Here is a 22647-nt window from a genome sequence, read left to right as displayed (position 1 = left end):
AAATGGAGCTCTGTTGCTAGGTCTGTGCTCTCTCTTTGGTAATAATAGCACGGTCACTGTCTCTGCCCTATCTCACCCCATCATCCACCCCTTACGTCACGTGGATAGTCTTAGGATATACCACAGTAATTATGGCATGTTTTTAGCCTGACCTTGTATTTGATGTAAATCACATGCTCCGATTACAACCGGTGTAGACCCTACTGTGAAATGCTTACTTACTAGCCCATAAAATGCAGTTTTAAGAAAATAGAGAAATGCTTACTTAAAAGCCCTTAAAATGCAGTTTTAAGAAAATAGAGTTAAGAAAATATTTACTAAATAAACTAAAATAAAAAATAAAGTTACAATAATGAGGCTGTCTATATAAAGGGGGTACCGGGTCAATGTGCGGGGGTACAGGTTAGTCAAGGTCATTTATACATGTAGTTAGGGGTAAAGTGACTATGCATAGATAAACAGAGAGTAGCAGCAGTGTAAAAACAGGGAGGGGGGGGGTCGATGCACATAGTCCAGGTGGCCATTTGATTAATTGTTCAGCAGTCTTATGGTTTGGGGGTAGAAGCTGTTAAGGAGCCTTTTGGACCTAGACTTGGCGCTCCGGTACCGCTTGCTGTGCAGTAGCAAATTGAACAGTCTATGACTTGGGTGACTGGAGTCTTTGACCATTTTTTGGGCCTTCCTGTGACACCGCCTAGTATAGAGGTCCTGGATGGCAGGAAGCTTGGCCCCAGTGATGTACTGGGCTGTACGCACTACCCACAGTAGTGCCTTACGGTCAGATGCAGAGCAGTTGACATTCCAAGCAGTGATGCAACTGGTCAGGATGCTCTCGATGGTGAAGCTGTAGAACTTTTTAAGGTTCTGGGGATCCATGCCAAATCTTTTCAGTTTCCTGAGGGGGAAAGGCATTGTCGTGCCCTCTTTCTTGGTGTGTTTGGACCATGGTAGTTTGGTGATGTGGACACCAAAGAACTTAACTCTCGACCCGCTCCACTACAGCCCCGTCGATGTGAATGGGGGTGTGTTCGGCCCTCCTTTTCCTGTATTCCACGATCATCTCTTTGTCTTGCTCACATTGAGAGAGAGGTTGTTGTCCTGGCACCACACTGCCAGGTCTCTGACCTCCTCCCTATATGCTGTCTCATTGTTGTCGTCAGGAAACTTAATGATGGTGTTGGAGTCGTGCCTGGCCACACAGTCATGGGTGAACAGGAAGTACAGGAGGGGACTAAGCACGCACCCCTGAGGGGCTCCCGTGTTGAGGATCAGTATGGCAGATGTGTTGTCTACCCTTACCACCTGGGTACGGCCTGTCAGGAAGTCCAGGATCCAGTTGCAGAGGGAGGTGTTTAGCTTAGGGTCCTTAGCTTAGTGATGAGCTTTGTGGGCACTATGGTGTTGAACGCTGAGCTGTAGTCCATGAATAGCATTCTCACATAGGTGTTCATTTTGTCCAGGTGGGAAAGGGCAGTGTGGAGTGTGATTGAGATTGCGTCATCTGTGGATCTGTTTAGAGCGGTATGCGAATTGGAGTGGGTCTAGGGTTTCCGGGATGAAGGTGTTGTGAGCCATGACCAGCCTTTCAAAGCACTTCATGGCTACCGACGTGAGTGCTAGGGGGTGGTAGTCATTTAGGCAGGTTACCTTTGCTTTCTTGGGCACAGGGACTATGGTGGTCTACTTGACACATGTAGGTTTTACAGACTCGGTCAGGGAGAGATTGAATCCTTGTGAATGTTAATCTGTTTAAAGGTCTTGCTCACATATGCTACGGAGAGCGGGATCACACATTCGTCCCGGAACAGCTAGTGCTCTCATGCATGCTTTAGTGTTGCTTGCATGGTAGGCTCGTATCACTGGGCAACTCGCAGTTGGGTTTCCCTTTGTAGTCTGTAATGGTTTGCAAGCCCTGCCACATCCGACGAGCGTCAGAGCCGGTGTAGTAGGATTCAATCTTAGTCCTGTATTGATGTTTTTCCTGTTTGATAGTTTGTCTGCGGGCATAACAGGATTTCTTATAAACTTCCGGATTAATGTCCCGCTCCTTGAAAGCGGCAGCTCTAGCCTTTAACTCGTGCAGATTTTGCCTGTAAACTATGGCTTCTGGTTGGGATATGTACGTACGGTCTCTGTGGGGACGACGTCGTCGATGCACTTATTGAATAAGCCGATGACTGAGTTGGTATACTCCTCAATGCCATTGGATAAATCTCAGAACATATTCCAGTCTGTGCTTGCAAAAAAGTCCTGTAGCATCCGCGTCATCTGACCACTTCCGTATTGAGCGAGACACTGGTACTTCCTGCTTTAGGTTTTGCTTGTAAGCCGGAATCAGGAAGATAGAATTATGGCCAGATTTTCTAAATGGAGGGTGAGGGAGAGCTTTGTACGTGTCTCTGTGTGTGGAGTAAAGGTGGTCTAGAGTTGTTTTTTTCCCCTCTGGTTACACATGTGACATGCTGGTAGAAATAGGGTAAAACATATTTAGGGATGCCTGCATTAAAGTCCCCTGCCACTAGGGGTGTCCCTTCTGGATGAGCATTTTCTTGTTTGCTTATGGCCTTATACAGCTCGTTGAGTGCGGTCTTAGTGCCAGTGTCGGTTTATGCTGGTAAATTGCCTGCTACGAAATAAATAGATCAACTCTCTTGATAGATAGTGTGGTCTATAGCTTATCATGAAGTACTTTACCTCAGGCGAGCAATACCTCGAGTCTACCTTAATGTTAGAAATCGTGCACCAACTGTTGACAAATAGACACACTCCCCCAACCCTCGTCTTACCAGACGTAGCTGTTCTGTCCTGCAGATGCATGGAAAACCCAGCCGACTCTATATTATCCGTGTCGTCGTTCAGCCACGACTCGGTGGAACATAGGATCTTACAGTTTTTAATGTCCCGTTGGTAGGATAGTCTCGAACAGAGTTCATCCAGTTTATTCTCCAGTGATTCCATATTGGCTAATTGAACGAATGGTAGAGGCAGTTTACCCACTCGCCGACTAAATCTCAGAAGGCACCCTGATCTCAGCCCCCTGTATTTCCTCCTTCTCTTCATGCGAATGACGGGGATTTGGGCCTTGTATCGGAGCAGCGTTATATCCTTCATGTCAGAATCATTAAAGAAAAAAAACTTAGTCCAGTTCGAGGTGAGTAATCTCTGTTCTGATATCCAGTAGCTCTTTTCGGTCATAAGAGACAGTAGCATCAACATTATATACAAAATATGTTACAAACAATATGAAAAAACACAAAATAGCACAATTGGTTAGGAGCCTGCCATCTCCCCCGGTGCCATTCTTGTAAAAAAAAAAACATGTCTTGTACATGGGGTGTACACTGTACAGTACAGGAATGTGAACTATTATCTAGCTATGAGGGACATGATATAGAGATAAAAACATACATAAATGACAATTGGAGTTATTAGGGTTTAAATCACGTTGACAAGTGTTTAAGCAATTGCGGTTATCTGCGATCTAATGTCGGCAATGGAAGCGAGATGACCCGGTCGCAATGCTAAGCACATGTCAGTCACACACGAACATGATCCAACACACACGCACACTGCACTCTCGACCTCACTCTCTCATCTCCAGTGTCAGTGTCAGGCTGAAACTAGCAGTTGAGGAGATCAAATGGTACTAATCCTGCCCCCCTGTGATTGACTTACTGTCTTCCTCACAGAGGGAGAGGAAGACAAAGAGAGAGAGGTGGGGAGTTTTAGTTTAACGTGACAAAGCCTGATTTCAGCGACCCACTCCTTCACTCCTCACTCTTTCTCTCGTCCCTTGTTCACCGAGCCCCCCTCTTAACCCTCCCCTGGCTCTCAAAGTCCACTTCAACTCTCTAATGCAAATAGCCCTTTGGTCCCCTTGTGTATATTTATGACCCACTTCCTCTAGTGTTTGAATATGCGCTTGAGAACAGAGGGCTGAATAACTGCCAGTCACAATGGATTAGGCCCTATCAATGAGCAGATAACCTCTCTGTGGAGAGCAAGCACATGGGAACGTTTGAGCCTCTGTCGGCTCTCACAGACGTGCCCACCCTGTCACTGTGTGTGGTGTTGGGCTAATGCAGTTTATTAGCCCTAGTTAATATACAACTTAAGCCAAGTCTAGTGGTTAAGCGCATTGGGCCAGTAATTTGAAAGGTCGCTGGTTCGAATCTCAAAGGTGGAAAAATCTGCCGGTGCCCTTGAGCAAGGCACTTCTTTACCCTAATTGCTCCTATTAGTCGCTCCGGATAACAGTGTCTGCTAAATTACTAAAATGTAACTGAAGGTTGTTTGCGTACAAACATGGCATAGTAAATCCATTGAGTTTTATCCATATGAGTAGGAGGACTACGGCGCTGCCCTAATCATTGTTGATGGTCTATCTTTGAGGATTTAGTACCTTTTTGTTTACTTTGGAGTGGACGTGTGTTTTGCTGTTTGCTAGTGTACAGTACAGATGAAGAATATGGCGCCAGTGCCATCACTCTGAGGGCATCTCCAGACTTAACCTTGGCAGCATTGCATTGGCATGCCCCGCCATGCCCGCTGGCACAGGCCTTGTGTGTCTGCAGCTGCACATCAGAGAGAGAGAGACCGTGTGAGAGAGAGACACACTTACATAATTCATCCAGTTAACACATACTTTATAAGGAGGGATCATCTCAATGTTTGATGCAGCCCTTTCACACTTGACACAGTTCTCATTTAAAAGCTGGTTTGATAAGACCTCAGTCTAATTCACAATGGTTCAGGATGATCATCGGCGTGGGCAACGACACTGGCTAGGGCTAGGCTATCCACAGCAGAAGTGTGTCGCGAGGTACGAGGCGGTGAAGGCCAGAGAGTTGTCAGAAGAGGCTGTAGTAGTGCAAACACACACATACATACACCAGTGGTGTAGCTGAAGGTAAGCGCAAGTAAACACAGTTTAGCCACCTTTTCCCCCCCCCAAAAGTATCAAGTCCAATGTTATTTGTCACGTGCTTCATAAACAACAGGTGTAGACTAGGCTTTTGGCTGTATACTGTATGTAGCATATACAGTGCCTTGCGAAAGTATTCGGCCCCCTTGAACTTTGCGACCTTTTGCCACATTTCAGGCTTCAAACATAAAGATATAAAACTGTATTTTTTTGTGAAGAATCAACAACAAGTGGGACACAATCATGAAGTGGAACGACATTTATTGGATATTTCAAACTTTTTTTTAACAAATCAAAAACTGAAAAATTGGGCGTGCAAAATTATTCAGCCCCCTTAAGTTAATACTTTGTAGCGCCACCTTTTGCTGCGATTACAGCTGTAAGTCGCTTGGGGTATGTCTCTATCAGTTTTGCACATCGAGAGACTGAAATTTTTTCCCATTCCTCCTTGCAAAACAGCTCGAGCTCAGTGAGGTTGGATGGAGAGCATTTGTGAACAGCAGTTTTCAGTTCTTTCCACAGATTCTCGATTGGATTCAGGTCTGGACTTTGACTTGGCCATTCTAACACCTGGATATGTTTATTTTTGAACCATTCCATTGTAGATTTTGCTTTATGTTTTGGATCATTGTCTTGTTGGAAGACAAATCTCCGTCCCAGTCTCAGGTCTTTTGCAGACTCCATCAGGTTTTCTTCCAGAATGGTCCTGTATTTGGCTCCATCCATCTTCCCATCAATTTTAACCATCTTCCCTGTCCCTGCTGAAGAAAAGCAGGCCCAAACCATGATGCTGCCACCACCATGTTTGACAGTGGGGATGGTGTGTTCAGCTGTGTTGCTTTTACGCCAAACATAACGTTTTGCATTGTTGCCAAAAAGTTAAATTTTGGTTTCATCTGACCAGAGCACCTTCTTCCACATGTTTGGTGTGTCTCCCAGGTGGCTAGTGGCAAACTTTAAACGACACTATTTATGGATATCTTTAAGAAATGTCTTTCTTCTTGCCACTCTTCCATAAAGGCCAGATTTGTGCAATATACGACTGATTGTTGTCCTATGGACAGAGTCTCCCACCTCAGCTGTAGATCTCTGCAGTTCATCCAGAGTGATCATGGGCCTCTTGGCTGCATCTCTGATCAGTCTTCTCCTTGTATGAGCTGAAAGTTTAGAGGGACGGCCAGGTCTTGGTAGATTTGCAGTGGTCTGATACTCCTTCCATTTCAATATTATCGCTTGCACAGTGCTCCTTGGGATGTTTAAAGCTTGGGAAATCTTTTTGTATCCAAATCCGGCTTTAAACTTCTTCACAACAGTATCTCGGACCTGCCTGGTGTGTTCCTTGTTCTTCATGATGCTCTCTGCGCTTTTAACGGACCTCTGAGACTATCACAGTGCAGGTGCATTTATACGGAGACTTGATTACACACAGGTGGATTGTATTTATCATCATTAGTCATTTAGGTCAACATTGGATCATTCAGAGATCCTCACTGAACTTCTGGAGAGAGTTTGCTGCACTGAAAGTAAAGGGGCTGAATAATTTTGCACGCCCAATTTTTCAGTTTTTGATTTGTTAAAAAAGTTTGAAATATCCAATAAATGTCCTTCCACTTCATTATTGTGTCCCACTTGTTGTTGATTCTTCACAAAAAAATACAGTTTTATATCTTTATGTTTGAAGCCTGAAATGTGGCAAAAGGTCGCAAAGTTCAAGGGGGCCGAATACTTTCGCAAGGCACTGTATATAGCATATACCAGGGTATTTGGAAGTAGCAACAGGATGGTTTTTCAATGCCGTCAATACCGTTGAAACTATTTATGTTTTAAGGAAATGCCTGCCGTCAACTTGTGCAAGACATTAGGAGATAAAGCAGATTGCGTTATTAATTTCACCTGTCACATTATTTTACATTGAGTTGAGCCAGTCGTGTGCTTGTTCGTAAAGGGAGCAGGTGAGTCCAACTGTGAATTGACAGGGGTCGCATTTTATATTGAAAGTCAATAGTGTTTTTTTCCCCTCCAATATTGTGATCAGAGACGTGCGGCTATAGTTTTCCTTCACAGAAAATACATTTGTGCAAACAATTTGGCAGAAAATATCTTCATTGTCATCAGACAACAACAGAAGTGCAACACTCTGGCTGGCAGCCACACAAGTAAATGAGCTTACAATGACAAAGCAAGGTCTTGTTGAAATGAATGATGCATGGTAAGCATATGGTAAGCATATTTCTAATGTTTATCATAGAAAGAATTTGACTAAACAAAACATTAGGAAATGTAGCTGAAGTTAATCTTGCATTTTATCAGAGAAAAGTAGGGTAGGCTACACCGAGAAAGGTACCAGAGAAAAGTAGCTACACATCAGTCAGAGCGCTGTCTATTGATTGAATGCCCTTCGTGAATTCTCGTTCTTGAATTCTCATCCAAGTAGAGAAGTGCAACTGAAGCACAAAATGTGTTTTGACGCTGAGCAGAAATTACAATAAGAAGCATTTTGATCTGCGTTTACAAAACAAAAATATATTTCTTATCCATTTTTTTTAAATTCCTGCGTGAAAAACGAAGAATTCTGCGTTAGAGCGACCCTTCGTTTAACTTGCTAGTTATCTAAGTAAGTAGCTGAATTAATAATGTCAAGGGGAAACATATTGTGTTAGCTTTCTGCCGTGTTTGAGAAGTCAAAGCCCTGTGGATGAGTTATCTGTACAGCTGCCATTGCAGCTTGATTTCCCTGCATTTTTTCTTTCGTTCTGAGCGGTCTGCTCATCCCTATCTTCTCGAGCAGAGCAGGCAGGCCCGTTGCCCTAGTGACTCCCAGACTCCACACAGACACACTGTATACACAGTACTGTTCTTTGTTCAGACAAGCATGCGTCAAAACTTTGTTTATTTGCACAATGTCTCGTTCACATTCACTTGTAAATGTCCAAACTCACCATTCGGGCCTATATGTATAAATGTATGAGCTGGATTAACTGTATTCGCTTTAGTTTATTTTCATTTGTGCTCGTTAGCATATTTAGCTAGCAGCCTCCATGGAAATTCGATATTATGCATTCTCTTAATAGACACCAATGGGAATTTTAGATTTTGGTTTTGCCCCTTGTGGACTAAACCGGTAATACCGTAAATCCCAGCGTGAAAGGAAGGTACGAGGAATGAAAATCTGGATACCGCTCAACCCTAGTGTAGACTAACTGAAGTACTTACGGGCCCTTTCCAACAATGCAGAGAGAAAAACAATAGAAAGATGATAATAACACGGTTCAGATCATGATTCCCCCCGTCTACTTTCAGTAGGCTGGATGTGGGTCACTCCACTCCATGGTTTGAGCCTTTGCGTCCCAAATGACACCCTATTCCCTTTTTCGTGCCCTACTTTTGACCAGGGCCCATATGGCTCTGATTTACATTTAAGTAATTAAGCAGACGCTTTTATCCAGAGCAACTTACAGTAGTGAGTGCATACATTTTCGTACTGGTCCCCCATGGGGATCTAACCCACAACCCTGGCTTTGCAAGCGCCATGCTCTACCAACTGAGTCACACAGGACCAAAAAGTAGTGTACTATATAGGGAAAGGTGTCCACTGCGAAGTGGATGTTAATAGCCCCTCTAGAGACTCATTCTAACTGAGTCTAAGTTGCACCAACACTGGACAGCATCATGTGTGAACGGCAAGAGTCTCTCCTCTCACACCCCTCCATGCCCTGGCATCTTCTTTTCTGGCTGCCCTTTGCCCCCCTCTCTCAGCCTCTCCCTCTGGGGTGCTGTTGTCACCATGTTGTCCCCCACCATCAGCTCATGCCAAATGTCTCTAGGTTCCCCGGGCAGGTGCCAGCACACATGACTCCGGGCGTCAATCAGCAGCTATAAACAGCTATTGGATTTAGTTACTACACTGAACAAAAATTATAAACTCAACATGTAACAATTTCAAAGATTCAAGACGAGGCAGATTAACCCCTACCCTACTCTACCTGGGCATAATGTCATTATCAACTTCAATCACTGAGTGTGTATCGGTGCGTGTGTACAGTCGTGGCCAAAAGTTTTGAGAATGACACAAATATTCATTTTCACAACGTTTGCTGCTTCAGTGTCTTTAGATATTTTTGTCAGGTGTTACTATGGAAAACTGAAGTATAATTACAAATGTTTCATAAGTGTCAAAGGCTTTTATTGACAATTTACATGAAGTTGATGCAAAGAGTCAATTTTTGCAGTGTTGACCCTTCTTTTTCAAGACCTCCGCAATCCGTCCTGGCATGCTGTCAATTAACTTCTGAGCCACATCCTGAGCCACATTCTGACTGATGGCAACCCATTCTTGCATAATCAATGCTTGGAGTTTGTCAGAATTTGTGGGTTTTTGTTTGTCCACCCGCCTCTTGATGATTGACCACAAGTTCTCAATGGGATTAAGGTCTGGGGAGTTTCCTGGCCATGGACCCAAAATATCGATGTTTTGTTCCCCGAGCCACTTAGTTATCACTTTTGCCTTATGGCAAGGGGCTCCATCTTGGAAGGATAGACTGTTTCGTATAGACAGTTTCGATGATCCAAATGTGGTTCTAGAACAATTCAAAAGTTGTTCTTAAAACTAAAGGGTATCTCAGCTGCGGTAGACGAGGCTATCGTACCGTCAGATCCGATGAAGGTACATTTTAGTATGCCAAAGATACTGCATCTCTCTCTTTCTCTTTCCAGTGACCTCGCCTTTACCATCTTATTTCCTAGCCTCTCCTCCTTGCCCGGTCCGGCCATACATGGTCAGTCTCCTCCGTTTGTCTTTTCACCACCAAGTGATTGGCTGATAGTGAAACCCTGTGCATTATTACAACCCGGCCAACGACGGGAAGTTATCTTGGGCCCCTGAGAAGGGGGCTGGGAACATGAAGGGGAACATAAGCAGGGTTAGAGTCTCCGAGACCCTTGCCTGATTCAAACCAGACCTGGTAGATAAGAAACAGCTCCCTCCACACACCCCCTCCCACTTCACTCACGTGTAAAGGCAACATCAATTATCCTCCTAATACGCAGCCTGCCGCGTTTGCCCCAGTTCGGGCCCTACACAAACACTGCCATTTCCTGCCCGAGAGGAGCAATCCTGGGTCCAGGCAAGAATGGGGCCTCTCTTACTCGCCCCGTACACTTCTGCTTCTCCTGGGGCCCTTGTCCATCAAGGGGCCATCGTCCACCTAGTGATGCATGCGGGTTTGACTGTGTGTGTGACTTACGATGTGGCACTTGTGTAAAGATTGGCGGGTTATTGCGCACCAATGCAAATCATTATTCATCACCGCATGTAGGGTGAAGTAAATTAATGTAGGCTATAATCGTTTTTTTTTAGTTTAAGCATTACTGAGAACCTGAAAGCTGTCCACTCAGTATATCTCCTCCCCAGCCCCCATTGCAATCTAATAGTGCCCGGACCAAAAGCGATAGGACCTAATTTCTCACTTTCCCAACCAATCGCATTAAAACGGGATTACGGGCTGCAGTTTTGATCTGATCTAAAACCGAATAATCTCCTTCCAATCTGTCTGGGAGTTTATAGGGCTGTGGTTGGTGGGTCTGGGAGTAGAAGGCAGGTCATCTGGGAGCTGGTAGGGCTGTGGTTGGTGGGTCTGGGACAGGGGGCCGTGGCGGTTGTGTAAATCTGGTATGTCGGGTTCCCATTAACCCAGTTAGAGCGGCGTGAGCCTCATGTTGACTGACGGGCCTTGCTCCTCCTCCTCCTCCTCATCACAGAGCACATGTGGCTGAGATGGACACCGCAGACAAGCAGAAGCTTTGTGGGGCGTTACCGGTGCTACCAGGCAGGGGGGCACTCACTGGTAATCCTCCCACACTCAAACACGCAAAAACACAGTCGTACATAGTGAGGAAAGAAAGATGAAGAGGAGGGTATACATATTTGCTGGTAGAGCGAAAGAAGAGAATGTATATCTGAGATATTTTCTGGCTGAGAGAGAGGAGAGAGATTGGCTGAAAAGAGAAGGACAGTAAAGGAAGAGAAGGCTTTCTGGCACAGACTGTGAATGGATGACGGGAGGTGAGAGAATGCCAGCCACAACAGGGGCACAGGTAGCCCGGGTCAGAGAGAAGGGGGAGAGGAGAGAAAAGGAGAGGTGAAATAGCTGGGTCTCAGTCCGAGAGCATCTTGTTGTCGTGGTGGTGGCACAGGGCTGCTAATTTCTCTTAAGTGGAGATTTTCTCTTTTCTCCCACACTCACCTGTCCATCTCCTCATTTGAATTCCATGCTGTCACCGTCACTTGTCCACTCAATCCTAACATTGTTGTCGTCTGTCGCCCACCAGGTGCCTTTAGAGAGTTCTTCAATGAGCTTAACACCTTGATAAACTAATTTCCTGAAAATGTCTCACCGCTCTTTGTGCTGGGCAACTTCAACCTCCCGATGTCTGCCTTCGATTAATTTAATTTTTTTCCCAACTCTTTCTTTCCTCTCCTTGCCTCTTTTGACCACATCCCTTTCCCAGTCCCCTCCCGCACACAAGGCAGGGAGTACACTTGACCTCATGGTTACTAGAGGCTGTTGGTCTACTAATCTCACAGCAACCCCCCTCTAGGTCTCTGATCACTATTGTGTTTCCTTTTCGGTCTCCCTCTCCTCCGACCCTAGCCCCTACCCAGATGGTCATGCTCCATCGCAATCTTCGCTCTCTTTCTCTCCCACTACTCTCTCCTCTTCTATCCTATCATTTCTCCCATCTTCTATATCCTTCTCCCTCCTGTCTCCTGATTCTGCCTCTTCGACCCTACTGTCCTCCCTATCCATGTCCTATGACTTGCACTGTCCCCTTTCCTCCCACCCGGCTCGGCCCTCCCCTCCGTGGCTGAGTGACTCATTGCGGGATTACGGAACAGGGCTGTGGGCAGCTGGGGAAAACTAACCCCCCCCCCTCTACCTTCTATTCCTCAGTATCTGCTGCTAAAGCCACTTTGTATCACTCTAAATTTAGGAACCTTCGGAAACTCTTTTAAACCTTATCCTCTCCTTAATCCTCCCCCTCCTATCTCTGCAGACGACATTGTCAACCACTTTGAAAAGAAAGTTGACCACATCCGCTTGTCATTCACTCAACCTATTGAATCCCACTGGTCCCACTCGCACAGAACTACCCTACGCCTTGACCTCTTTCTCAACCTCCCCGCTCGACCCCATCTCATATCCCGATATAGGTCATTTCATATAACGATACCTATCACGATACTGCACATTTTCTGTAAATTCAATGAATAAATAGTTTATATAAAATGACCAGATGTAAAGGCCTATTTCTTATTACATTTTGAATTATACTCAACAAATAAAAAGGTACTTAATCAAATATGAGTATTTTATTTATAACCTGTGCAAATTTTCAATTAAGCATGTAACAACATATGAATGTATAAAATCTAAAAAGTTTAATAGAAAACACTTCAACTATAGTTGCAAACAAAATAAATATAGGCCTAAAATATATAATTTTTTTTGGGGGGGGGGGGTGGGGCTTGCCTGGTTTTGCATGTTATTTTGGCATTAATACGTGTCACATATCAATTTGCATTTGGTACCTTGGGTCGAGTGTTAGCCCCAACTCACGAAACCCCCGTTTCTCGACCGTGTAAATTTGGGCCATGTCTTTGCAGATGTAAGTTGTAACGGCAGCTGTTGTCTCCTTCCATCTTCGTGATTCTGTGCCATATGGTGTGCCGCGGGCAAAAGCCTCTTGCAACGTCTGTGTCGGTGGTTTGTTTTGAGCACTGTACTTTTCTGGGTCTCATCCGTAGACTCTCTCCGTACTGTTTCACATGATTTTTGCATAGGTGGTGAAAGAGGTTAGTGGTGTTTGAGCCTGTTGTCGGGACCGGCCTGCGTCATATTTTGCAGTGTACGGTTTTCTGCTCCGTGTCAGACTTTTCATACCCAAACCACGTCCATGCGACCGAAGTTGCCCCTCTTTTAGGTACGAGCTCCGTGTCTCCATGCTCTGTGTCACGTTCACTCTCTTCCATGTTTGTTTTGTGTTGCAAATTTCCTTACACGCGGCAGGCTGCTCCTACCAGGTGACGTGGAGAGGATCTTTGTCCGCACCACTTACTCTCACTACAAGTATCCCCCAAGGCTTGGTTCTAGGCCCTCTCCTCTTCTCTCTATACACCAAGTCACTCAGCTCCGTCATATCCTCACATGATCTCTCCTATGATTGCTATGCGGATGACACTCAACTACTTATTTTCTTCCCCCCTTCTGACACTCAGGTTGCGTCACGCATCTCTGTGTGCCCGGCAGATATCTCAGCTTGGATGTCGGCCCACCACCTCATGTTCAACCTCGACAAGACTGAGCTGCTTTTCCTCCCGGGTAAGGCTTTCCCTCTCCAGGACCTCTCCATCACGGTTGACAACTCCACGGTGTCCCCTTCCCAGAGTACAAAGAACTTTGGCGTGACCCTGGACAACACCCTGTCGTTCTTTGCAAACATCAAAGCAGTGATTCGCTCCTGCAGGGTCATGCTCTACAACATCCTTAGAGTACAACCTTACCTTACACAGGAAGTGGCACAGGTCCTAATCCAGGCACTTGTCATCTCCCGTCTGGACTACTGCAACTCGCTGTTCCCATTCTGTGCCATCAAACCCCTGCAACTTATCCAAAATGCTGCAGCCCGCCTGGTGTTCAACCTTCCCAAGTTCCCCCATGTCACCCCGCTCCTCCGCACACTCCACTGGCTTCCAGTCGAAGCTCGCATCCACTACAAGACCATGGTACTTGCCAAGGACCAGCGTAAGGAACTGCCCCTCCCTACCTTCAGGCTCTACTCAAACCCTTCACCACAACAGTATTCCGTACCGCCACCTCTGGTCTCTTGGCCCTCCCACCCCTAGCTCCTGCTCAGCTCAGTCCAAGCTCTTCTCTGTCCTGGCACCCTAATGGAGGAAACCGCTTCCCCCTGAAGCAAGGACAGCAGAGTTCCTGCCCATATTCCCCAAAACACCTGAAACCCTACCTCTTCCACAAGTATCTTACATGGCTCGTCTGTCCATCCATGCCTTCGTCCGTCCGTCCGTCCATGTGCGTGTGTGTTGAGATGATATTGATCTATTAGTTGTTTTGGGAACTGGCGTCAAGTTATGCTGTTGAATGGCAGGATTTCCCTGTGAGGTAGGAAATGGATGCGCCCCCCCCCCCCCCCCAGCAGTTAGTAGAACACTGACAATGCATACTGCTGTGTTTGTTTGTTTGTCTTCCCTGCTTGCCCACATTTCTGACAAATATTTTGTCATCCATCTTAGGCCCCTCTGTGATTCTCATACAGTACTTGACTGCACATCAACGGTCTCTAAACGTGAAGCATGTCTGGTCTCTTGAGACCTATGATACTTTAACGAAAAACTTTATGCCCCTTGGCTTATAGACGAGACACTTTCCATCCCTCAACCACGTTGTCAGTTCATTATTTTGGTCGGACTTCAAAGCATCCCTAATATGTCTGTCTGTGTCTGCCAGCCTGTGGCGTAGTCTGGTGGTCTGGACTAGAGTAGTGTCTGGAGACTGAACAGAGAGACAAATGGGGGGTGTGTGTGTGTGTCGGGGGTCTAATCTAATAGGAAACACAGAAGCCTGTGACTGGTCGTAAAGGACAGTACACTGGAAGACCCCGTGAATTCCCCCTCACCCCACCCGATGACTGCTAGCCCCGCCAGCCTGTTGGCTAATGTAGTTACAATTCCCCCCTAATAATGCTGAAATCTCATTAATATGCTTCACAGCTGGGCCCAATCACCCATGGGGATGACGTTAATCAAATCTCCCTGCCTATAACCCAGACCTGAACCGTACACAGCCCAGGAATAGGCCAACGAATGAGGCCTGCTTTGAGCCACTCAGGCTTAACTTTACAAGATGGCCAGTAGGGTTTTCTGTATGGTTGTCTTTATACAGTCTGGGTGCCAGTCTGCTTCTCCTCTAGCCAATAACAGAGGATTTAAACTGACAGGTTATTAGGCTAGTTTTAATGCATTGTCAGAACTTTTGATATAGCCTATTTTTTTTGTGTGATTTATTAGATGTGATCTGCCCCTTGAATAAATTCTTTGTCCTGTTGTTCGGCCTAATCTACAGTGTAACTGAGTACTAAAAATATGTCTAATGTGAGCACAACGGTTGAAGTGTACTTGTGAATCGAAGGAGCGGCATTGTGAACACTCAACACTCGCGCTAATGAAATGGCCGGTGCTTTGGGTGCTGCTGCCGTGTAAGCACATTAAGTTAACCCATTAACATGTTTTGGCTGTCGACAAATGCAACACACACTGTTTTTGTACGTTTGTCTGGGAATGTGAACATCAAAGGGCATTCTGAGAAACCAGAGAGAGAGATGATGTGATTAATGCTTTTTTGAGGTAGGTTCGTTTTTTTTTTTTTAAATAGCTTCTCAATTGTATTATTATTTTTTTTTTACAATAAATGCATTATGTGGGTTGAATGCTGTAATACAGAATAACACAGAATAAAACAATTGGGTTAACTGCCCATTAGCACTTAGGCTCATTTATTAACATACTTTACTTAAACAAAATATTTTGGTTGTCTATATTGGATGTTTTTTTAGTTTGATGACTTTATTATTTCATTAATAAAACCCCAAAGATGGTAGAGAGCCCATTATCGCTTATTGATAAACCTACATTTTCACATTAATGAAGTATTTCAGGTGTGTGTGTGTATTTTTTTTTTAACTTTCATTTCATTCCAAGTCATCATCTCATCTCTGTTCATGCAGTAGCAGCCAGCAAGCCATCTATTACTGTGCGTCCCAAAGAGTTATCCCATTTAGGCTAGTAGTCTAGCTCAGGGTTTCCCCAACCCTGTCCTGCCCCCCCCCCCCCAGCACTACACAGCTGATTCAAATAACCAACTAATCATCAAGCTTTGATTATTTGAATCAGCTGTGTAGTGCTAAGGCCAGAACCAAAACGTGCCCCCAGGGGGGTCCCCACGGCCGAGTTTGGGAAACCGCTGGTCTAGCTGGCTTGCTGCCTACAGTCTGACAATCACTACTTCTGTAGTTCTTCAAAATCCATAAGGCATACTTTTAATACTGCTGAATAACAACTATCAATTAGATGCATTGTCGGGTAGAGATACCTAAGCATCTGCTTTCTATCCCTCTCGTTTGCGTCGCGTCCTGTGTGAATTTCTGTCCCTCTTTCCCTCTCCGTGTCTGTCTGCCGGCCCTACCGGCTTGCCCGTGCAAGAACCAATGAGAACAGGCAGCTGTTATTTAAAGAAACGAAAATAAACTGAAATTCGGGCTAGTCGCTCCGCACTAATCACGGTCATACTGATCACAGAGACTAGGAGGTTCACTGAGGTCGAGATGATTCAGATAGAACGTCTCGGCTATATCCAGCTCTATCTAGACGAGGTCTCTAGAGATGGTGTATTAACATGGTCTTTACCCCCCTGAGTACAGCTCTATCATATTTAGAGGGTTCATCAACCCCCTGCCAGTCCAATGAAGTACTGTATTTACAGGACTAGGGACAGCCTAGCTGGCCTTTTATACAGTATCGCTAAGCTAGCCTCTGTATTTACAGGACTAGGGACAGCCTAGCTGGCCTTTATACAGTATCGCTAAGCTAGCCTCTCTGTATTTACAGGACTAGGGACAGCCTAGCTGGCCTTTATACAGTATCGCTAAGCTAGCCTCTCTGTCATGGTGTCTACAGAGGCGAGCTAGCCTTATCAGTGCTAGGGAACAACAGGCAGGCCTGTGGCTTTAGCACTGCCCAGAGGTGCTCTATATCTGCTGTGGTAGAGCTGGTGTGTCCCAGCAGCCGTAGCAGCAACCCTGTGGGCTCTGTCTTCTGAGTCAGCCCCTTCATCCCACAGGGCCGCCATTGTTCTGTTCAATGCCCCAGCTCTGCTCTGCGCTCCAGAACTGGGCCATTGTGTTTAATTACAGTAACCAGTCCCCTCGCAGACTCTTGTCCTGTGTCCCAGATTTTGTCCATTTTTTTTCCCTTCATGTGTGCTCTCATTAGGACAGTTAGTGTGTGTGCCTGTGTAGGTGTGTGTGGCAGTGGGGCTCGGTGGATCACTGAAGGGCTGTTGCCCTTGTGCGCATATGTACTGTACGTGTTTGTTTGTATGCGTAGTTGCATACGTCTGATGAAGGCAGTTTTAGTAGGGGTGAATAGGTTTGTGGACCTGGTAATAATGTAGGGTGTAATAGGAAGGGAAAGGGTGAATGGGTATTTGCTAATGCGAGAAAATGTGGTGCGTTACGTAAAGAGGTGCTCTACTTGGGTTTCATTTGTTTGACATGAGAGTAATGACTGCCAGCCAGGGCCAATGGGATCAGCGAAGACTGAACGCTGATGACAGCAAAAATAGGCGATGAGCGCCTCCCTCTGTCCTCAACCCTTCACCCCTCCCTCTGTCCTCAACCCTTCATCCCTCCCTCTGTCCTCAACCCTTCATCCCTCCCTCTGTCCTCAACCCTTCACCCTTCCCTCTGTCCTCAACCCTTCACCCCTCCCTCTGTCCTCAACCCTTCACCCCTCCCTCTGTCCTCAACCCTTCACCCCTCCCTCTGTCCTCAAACCTTCACCCCTCCCTCTGTCCTCAACCCTTCATCCCTCCCTCTGTCCTCAACCCTTCATCCCTCCCTCTGTCCTCAACCCTTCATCTCTCCCTATGTCCTCAACCCTTCAACCCTCCCTCTGTCCTCAAACCTTAATCTCTCCCCAAATGAATAAGAGGGTGCTCTGAGTGCATCTCTCTTTAACTTCTTCTCGTGTCCCCCCTGTCCGTCTGTCGTCAGTTGAAGCGAATAGCGGACCCTATTTAATTAGTGCAGTGTTGAGTGTATTTGTACTTTTTCCTCTAAGCTTGTCCTCTGGGTACATTAAATACATACATAAGGTTAATACTGTTTTTCCTTTGGGTGAGCTTACACACGTCTAGTGCTTCATGCTGTATCAGAGCGGTAGGTATACATAACATTGCGTTTTTCCTGCTCTGCCCCTCTACCAGTCGTTCTCTCTCTCCGTCTCGCTCCCTCTCTTTCAGGGCCAAGGTGGAGAGCCATGTGAGCTGCAGTGAGTAAGACTGCCGTAAACAGTCACTGTGCCTCCAGTCTTGCGCAGGCCTTGTTACTATCGGAGGGCTTATATTTAGCTATACTTTATATTGAACTTTTGAACTTCATGCTGACTGGCTTTTGGCCATACAGGTGCTTCTGTATTAGGTGCATTGTGAGAGACAGGAGTGAGATAGTTAGCCTATATTTCATTACGCCGGTATTCCTTAGGCTTTGAACCCGTGTCATTTTCCATGGAATTTTCCATGGCTGATGAATGACAATGAAGATGCCTTTTTAAAATAACGAGTGCAATGGGGGCACATATATGTACAGAAGTGGAGTCCCCTAGAGAGCAGTTACGAGATCACCTTTTCATTTCCTCTATAAAATGATTTTAAAGGCACAGGCTTTGAAGTGCTGACCCGAGGCTAGTTTGTGTTTACACATAGGCAAGAGATAAAAATAAATAAATAAAGTTTTCCTAAGAGGAGGAGGTTTTTAAAGGTCGTTCTCCATATGCCGGTGGTGCGGTTAGTGCCCGTTGAGTGTGTGTGTGTGTTCTGTGTGTGTGGTTTTGTCTTGGACTGGGTAAGAACCCGGCATGGCGTTCTGTCTCTGTTCCTGGAGAGCTACCCTCCTGTAGGTTTTAACTCCAACCCTGTTCCGGGTGAGCTACCCTCCTGTAGGTTTTAACTCCAACCCTGTTCCTGGAGAGCTACCCTCCTGCAGGTTTTAACTCCAACCCTGTTCCTGGAGAGCTACCCTCCTGCAGGTTTTAACTCCAACCCTGTTCCCAGAGAGCTACCTTCCTGCAGGTTTTAACTCCAACCCTGTTCCCAGAGAGCTACCTTCCTGTAGGTTTTAACTCCAACCCTGTTCCTGGAGAGCTACCCTCCTGTAGGTTTTAACTCCAACCCTGTTCCTGGAGAGCTACCCTCCTGTAGGTTTTAACCCCAACTCCAGTTTAACGCCAACTCCAGTAACTAACCTGATTCTTCTTACCAAACAGATCATTATTAGAATCAGGTGTGCTAGATTAGGGTTGTAGCTAAAACCTACAGAACAGTATCTCTCCGGGAACAGAGTTGGTGAGCCCTGCTCTAGGGAGTAGGGCCACACAAGGGAGCTTGTGGCATTTAGCAGAAACCCACAGAACGGATCTCATAATAACTGTGGGACACAGCTGGTATGATGAGGGAGGTATGGGTACAACAGGGTTGACTAATGAGACCACCCTAGGTTGTACAGGAGCCTGCTAGCCACATGGGCTAAATAAGCTTCAATTTGTCCCCTAATGCTAAAGCACTAAGAAGCCAAAGTAATAGAGGAACGGTATTCGCACATGTTACAATATGCTGCTGGTCTGTTGAAAACAGTGGACCACTTTTAAAGACATCCACCCACTCTGTCATTCGTGCTCCCGAGTGGCGCAGCAATCTAAGGCACTGCATCTCAGTGCTAGGGGTGTCACTACAGACACCATAGGGCGGCGCCAATTGGCCCAGCATCGTCCGGGTCTGGCCGGTGTAGGCCATCATTGTAAGAATCTGTTCTTAACTCACGTGCCTAGTTAAAGGTTAAAAAAAATATTATAATAATAATTCTTCCTGTTTTGAGTGAGAGACAGGAGTGAGATTGTCTTTTATATCCTGGGTCTGATTAGTGTTGCAGCTGGTCCCTTCAATATGAGCTTCATTGGTGTTGTCTTTACAGTTAACTGCGTTACGGCTATCAGGATATCTGCACCTCGTGGATAAACTGTATGTTTGCCTCGTGAAAAGGGAGATCTCAGGATCATTTGGGGTTGGTTGTAACATTAATTTTAGGTTTTTCCAGCGGTGAGCGTGAGCATATTGGTGTGCATCGGCCTGGTGTATTTGGGTTGTCTGAATGTACTCTTCCCAATAGTTTTTCGGGACCATGCAAACTGCAGAAACATGAACAGACACATTACAAAGAGAGCGCGAGCTGTGAGTGAAGAGGGGGAGATTATGTGGATGATGGACATGTGTGTTTGCGTCAGTGAGCGAGACCGTGGTGTTTCCATCCAGAACGGCTGTCTGCTGCGTCACGTGGAGTCTGTTCCCAGCTGTACTGCAAGCCTGGTGAACCCGTGAGGCTTGTGTTAAATATAGTTTGTTTATTTACACACGAGTGCCGCCCGGGCCTCTGGGCAGCTCCGAGAACGAGACGTCACAATTTCTCAATCTGTCTGTGTGTGCTACACTGGTGTGTGTGTGTGTGTGTGTGTGCTAGCTACAATGTATGACTGGTGTGTGTGTGTGTGTGTGATTACAGAGGTTTTGTGAAACACACAGAGGATATTAAGGGCATAGTCCACCGTGCCTGTTACTTCAACCCAACAACAGCATTTCTCTACCCCTCCCACCCTCCCAGAGGCCTGCCGTATACTAGTTGAATAAAACATAAAAGAACTTCATTCGACAGCCCGTATGCCTTGGCCTTGGATGAACAGCTGAGTGCAGCTGCTCACCTGATCCCTTTATAGCCTGTCTAGCTCAAGAATAATCATCTTAGGTCTCATATCAAGGGCTCCCGACTAATTATCTTCGTTAATTCGCCCGTCTTTAGCGTCTTAAGGCCTGTTTGTTTTGTGACTCTGAGAGAGGGGGGGGGGAGAATTAGAGGAAGAGAAAGGATGACTGTGGACAGCCTTGGGGTGTCTGGTTCTCAATGTCCAACTTGACCTTAGCTTTTGTCACCCTTACTCTCTGTGAAAACATGACGATACCGCTCGATTTCATTAGACCTTGGTGACCATATACACCAGGACTCGTATATCTTATACAACGGCGTGTAATGGACGCTAGTCCAGCAGAACATTATTCCTCGCTAGAAGCACCATTCATTCACACACAGCCTAGAGAGAATACTGTTATCTGTCGAGTTCCTTCCCTGATGGGTGAGCCAGTTCCTCTATACAGCCATTCAGGACATCCTTATGTGATCTCCGCTGCTTACATTGTCTCGATTGATATGTGGAACCCCCCAAGGTTACCGGTAAACAAGGATGGCCTGCTTTTCTCTTCGGCTCAAGCCTTGCTTTGATTCACCGTGTAGACCTGTTTCTTGCCAAGAGCTCAGAGAGAGACTCTCTCGACAATACCAAGTCTTTCTTGTCCGGGATACGATAGTGGCCTATAAAATATATTGTCCTTGTCGTTTCTGTCGCTGAATGTGTTGTTAGGAAGTGTGTGTCGTGTGTGTGTGTGTGTGTTAAGTAGTATGTACTAAGCATCTCCCCCCCTTATCTCTCCCACAGCTATAGAGACCCAGAGTACCAGCTCAGAGGAGATAGTGCCGAGCCCACCGTCGCCCCCTCCTCCCCCGCGGGTCTACAAGCCCTGCTTTGTGTGCCAAGACAAGTCCTCAGGATACCACTATGGAGTCAGCGCCTGTGAAGGCTGCAAGGTGAGACACACCACCTAACCTTATATCCATACACGATATTCTATACTATAGTCTATTCTATATTTCATTCTATTCTATGCTATATTTCTTTCTATTTGATCCAAGGTTCAAATTGTACATTGATTCTGGGGGATGTTCTGTAAATGGTGGGCTGGCCCAATGTTCTGAATGCATATAGGGGTGACCATGTGGATATTTCTAACACATATCCTGCTTGTCCTGGTTTGGAATGGGAGTAACCAGTCCCAGGGGCCATCACCCTAAGGCACCCCTGAACATTTGAACGCATGCTATGTCTAGTATTTCCAATGAACGTTATCCAATGTTCCAATTGGGGGGTGGCCTAAAAATAGTGGACTGGACCATCGCTTATGTCATTGCTTATTCTAACCTCCTATATCTAGGGAATATACCTAATCAGTTGCTCAACCCGAAATGTGTCTTCTCTAGGGTACGTGGAACTGCAGGGCGCCAAATTCAAAACAACAGAAATCTCATAATTAAAATTCCTCAAACACACATGTATTTCACACCATTTTAAAGATACACTTGTTGTAAATCCAGCCACCGTGTCCAATTTTCAAAAAGGCTTTACGACGAAAGCAAACCAAACGATTGTTAGGTCAGAGCCAAGTCACAGAAAAACACAGCAATTTTTTCCAGCCAAAGAGAGGAGTCACAAAAAGCAGAAATATATAGATCAAATTAATCACTAACCTTTGATGATCTTCATCAGATGACACTCATAGGACGTCATGTTACACAATACATGTATGTTTTTGTTCGGTAAAGTTCATATTTATATCCAAAAATCTGAGTTTACATTGGCGAGTTATGTTCAGTAGTTCCAAAACATTGGGTGATTTTGCAGAGAGCCACATCAATTTACAGGAATACTCATAATAAACATTGCTAAAAAGATACAATTGTTATGCATGGAATTTTATATCCACTCCTTAATGCAACCACGGTGTCAGATTTCAAAAAAACTTTACGGAAAAAGCATACCATGCAATAATCTGAGTACGGCGCTCAGAGACCAAAACAACCCAAACAGATATCCGCCATGTTGTGTAGTCAACAGAAGTCAGAAATAGCATCATAAATATTCACTTACCTTTGATCTTCATCAGAATGCACTCCCAGGAATCCCAGTTCCACAATAAATGTTTGTTTTGTTCGAT

The 22647-nt window shown here is 45.6% G+C and overlaps 1 protein-coding gene across 18 annotated transcripts in view; it reads left to right on the top strand.

The window, feature by feature from the left end:
• Positions 1-22647, top strand: part of raraa (retinoic acid receptor, alpha a) — a 217701-nt gene that overhangs the window by 178187 nt on the left and 16867 nt on the right. For all 18 annotated transcript variants that reach the window (XM_036946446.2, XM_036946444.2, XM_090202164.1 and 15 more), the window contains one exon: positions 21315-21463. In XM_036946446.2, the coding sequence (XP_036802341.1) occupies positions 21315-21463 (149 nt within the window). The remainder of the gene's footprint in view (positions 1-21314; positions 21464-22647) is intronic.

Source organism: Oncorhynchus mykiss, chromosome 16 (genome assembly GCF_057628025.1).
Source record: "Oncorhynchus mykiss isolate SJ-2025 chromosome 16, ASM5762802v1, whole genome shotgun sequence".
NCBI lineage: Eukaryota > Metazoa > Chordata > Actinopteri > Salmoniformes > Salmonidae > Oncorhynchus > Oncorhynchus mykiss.
Note: the sequence above shows the minus strand (reverse complement) of the source record. Positions and strands in the feature narration are given on the sequence as shown.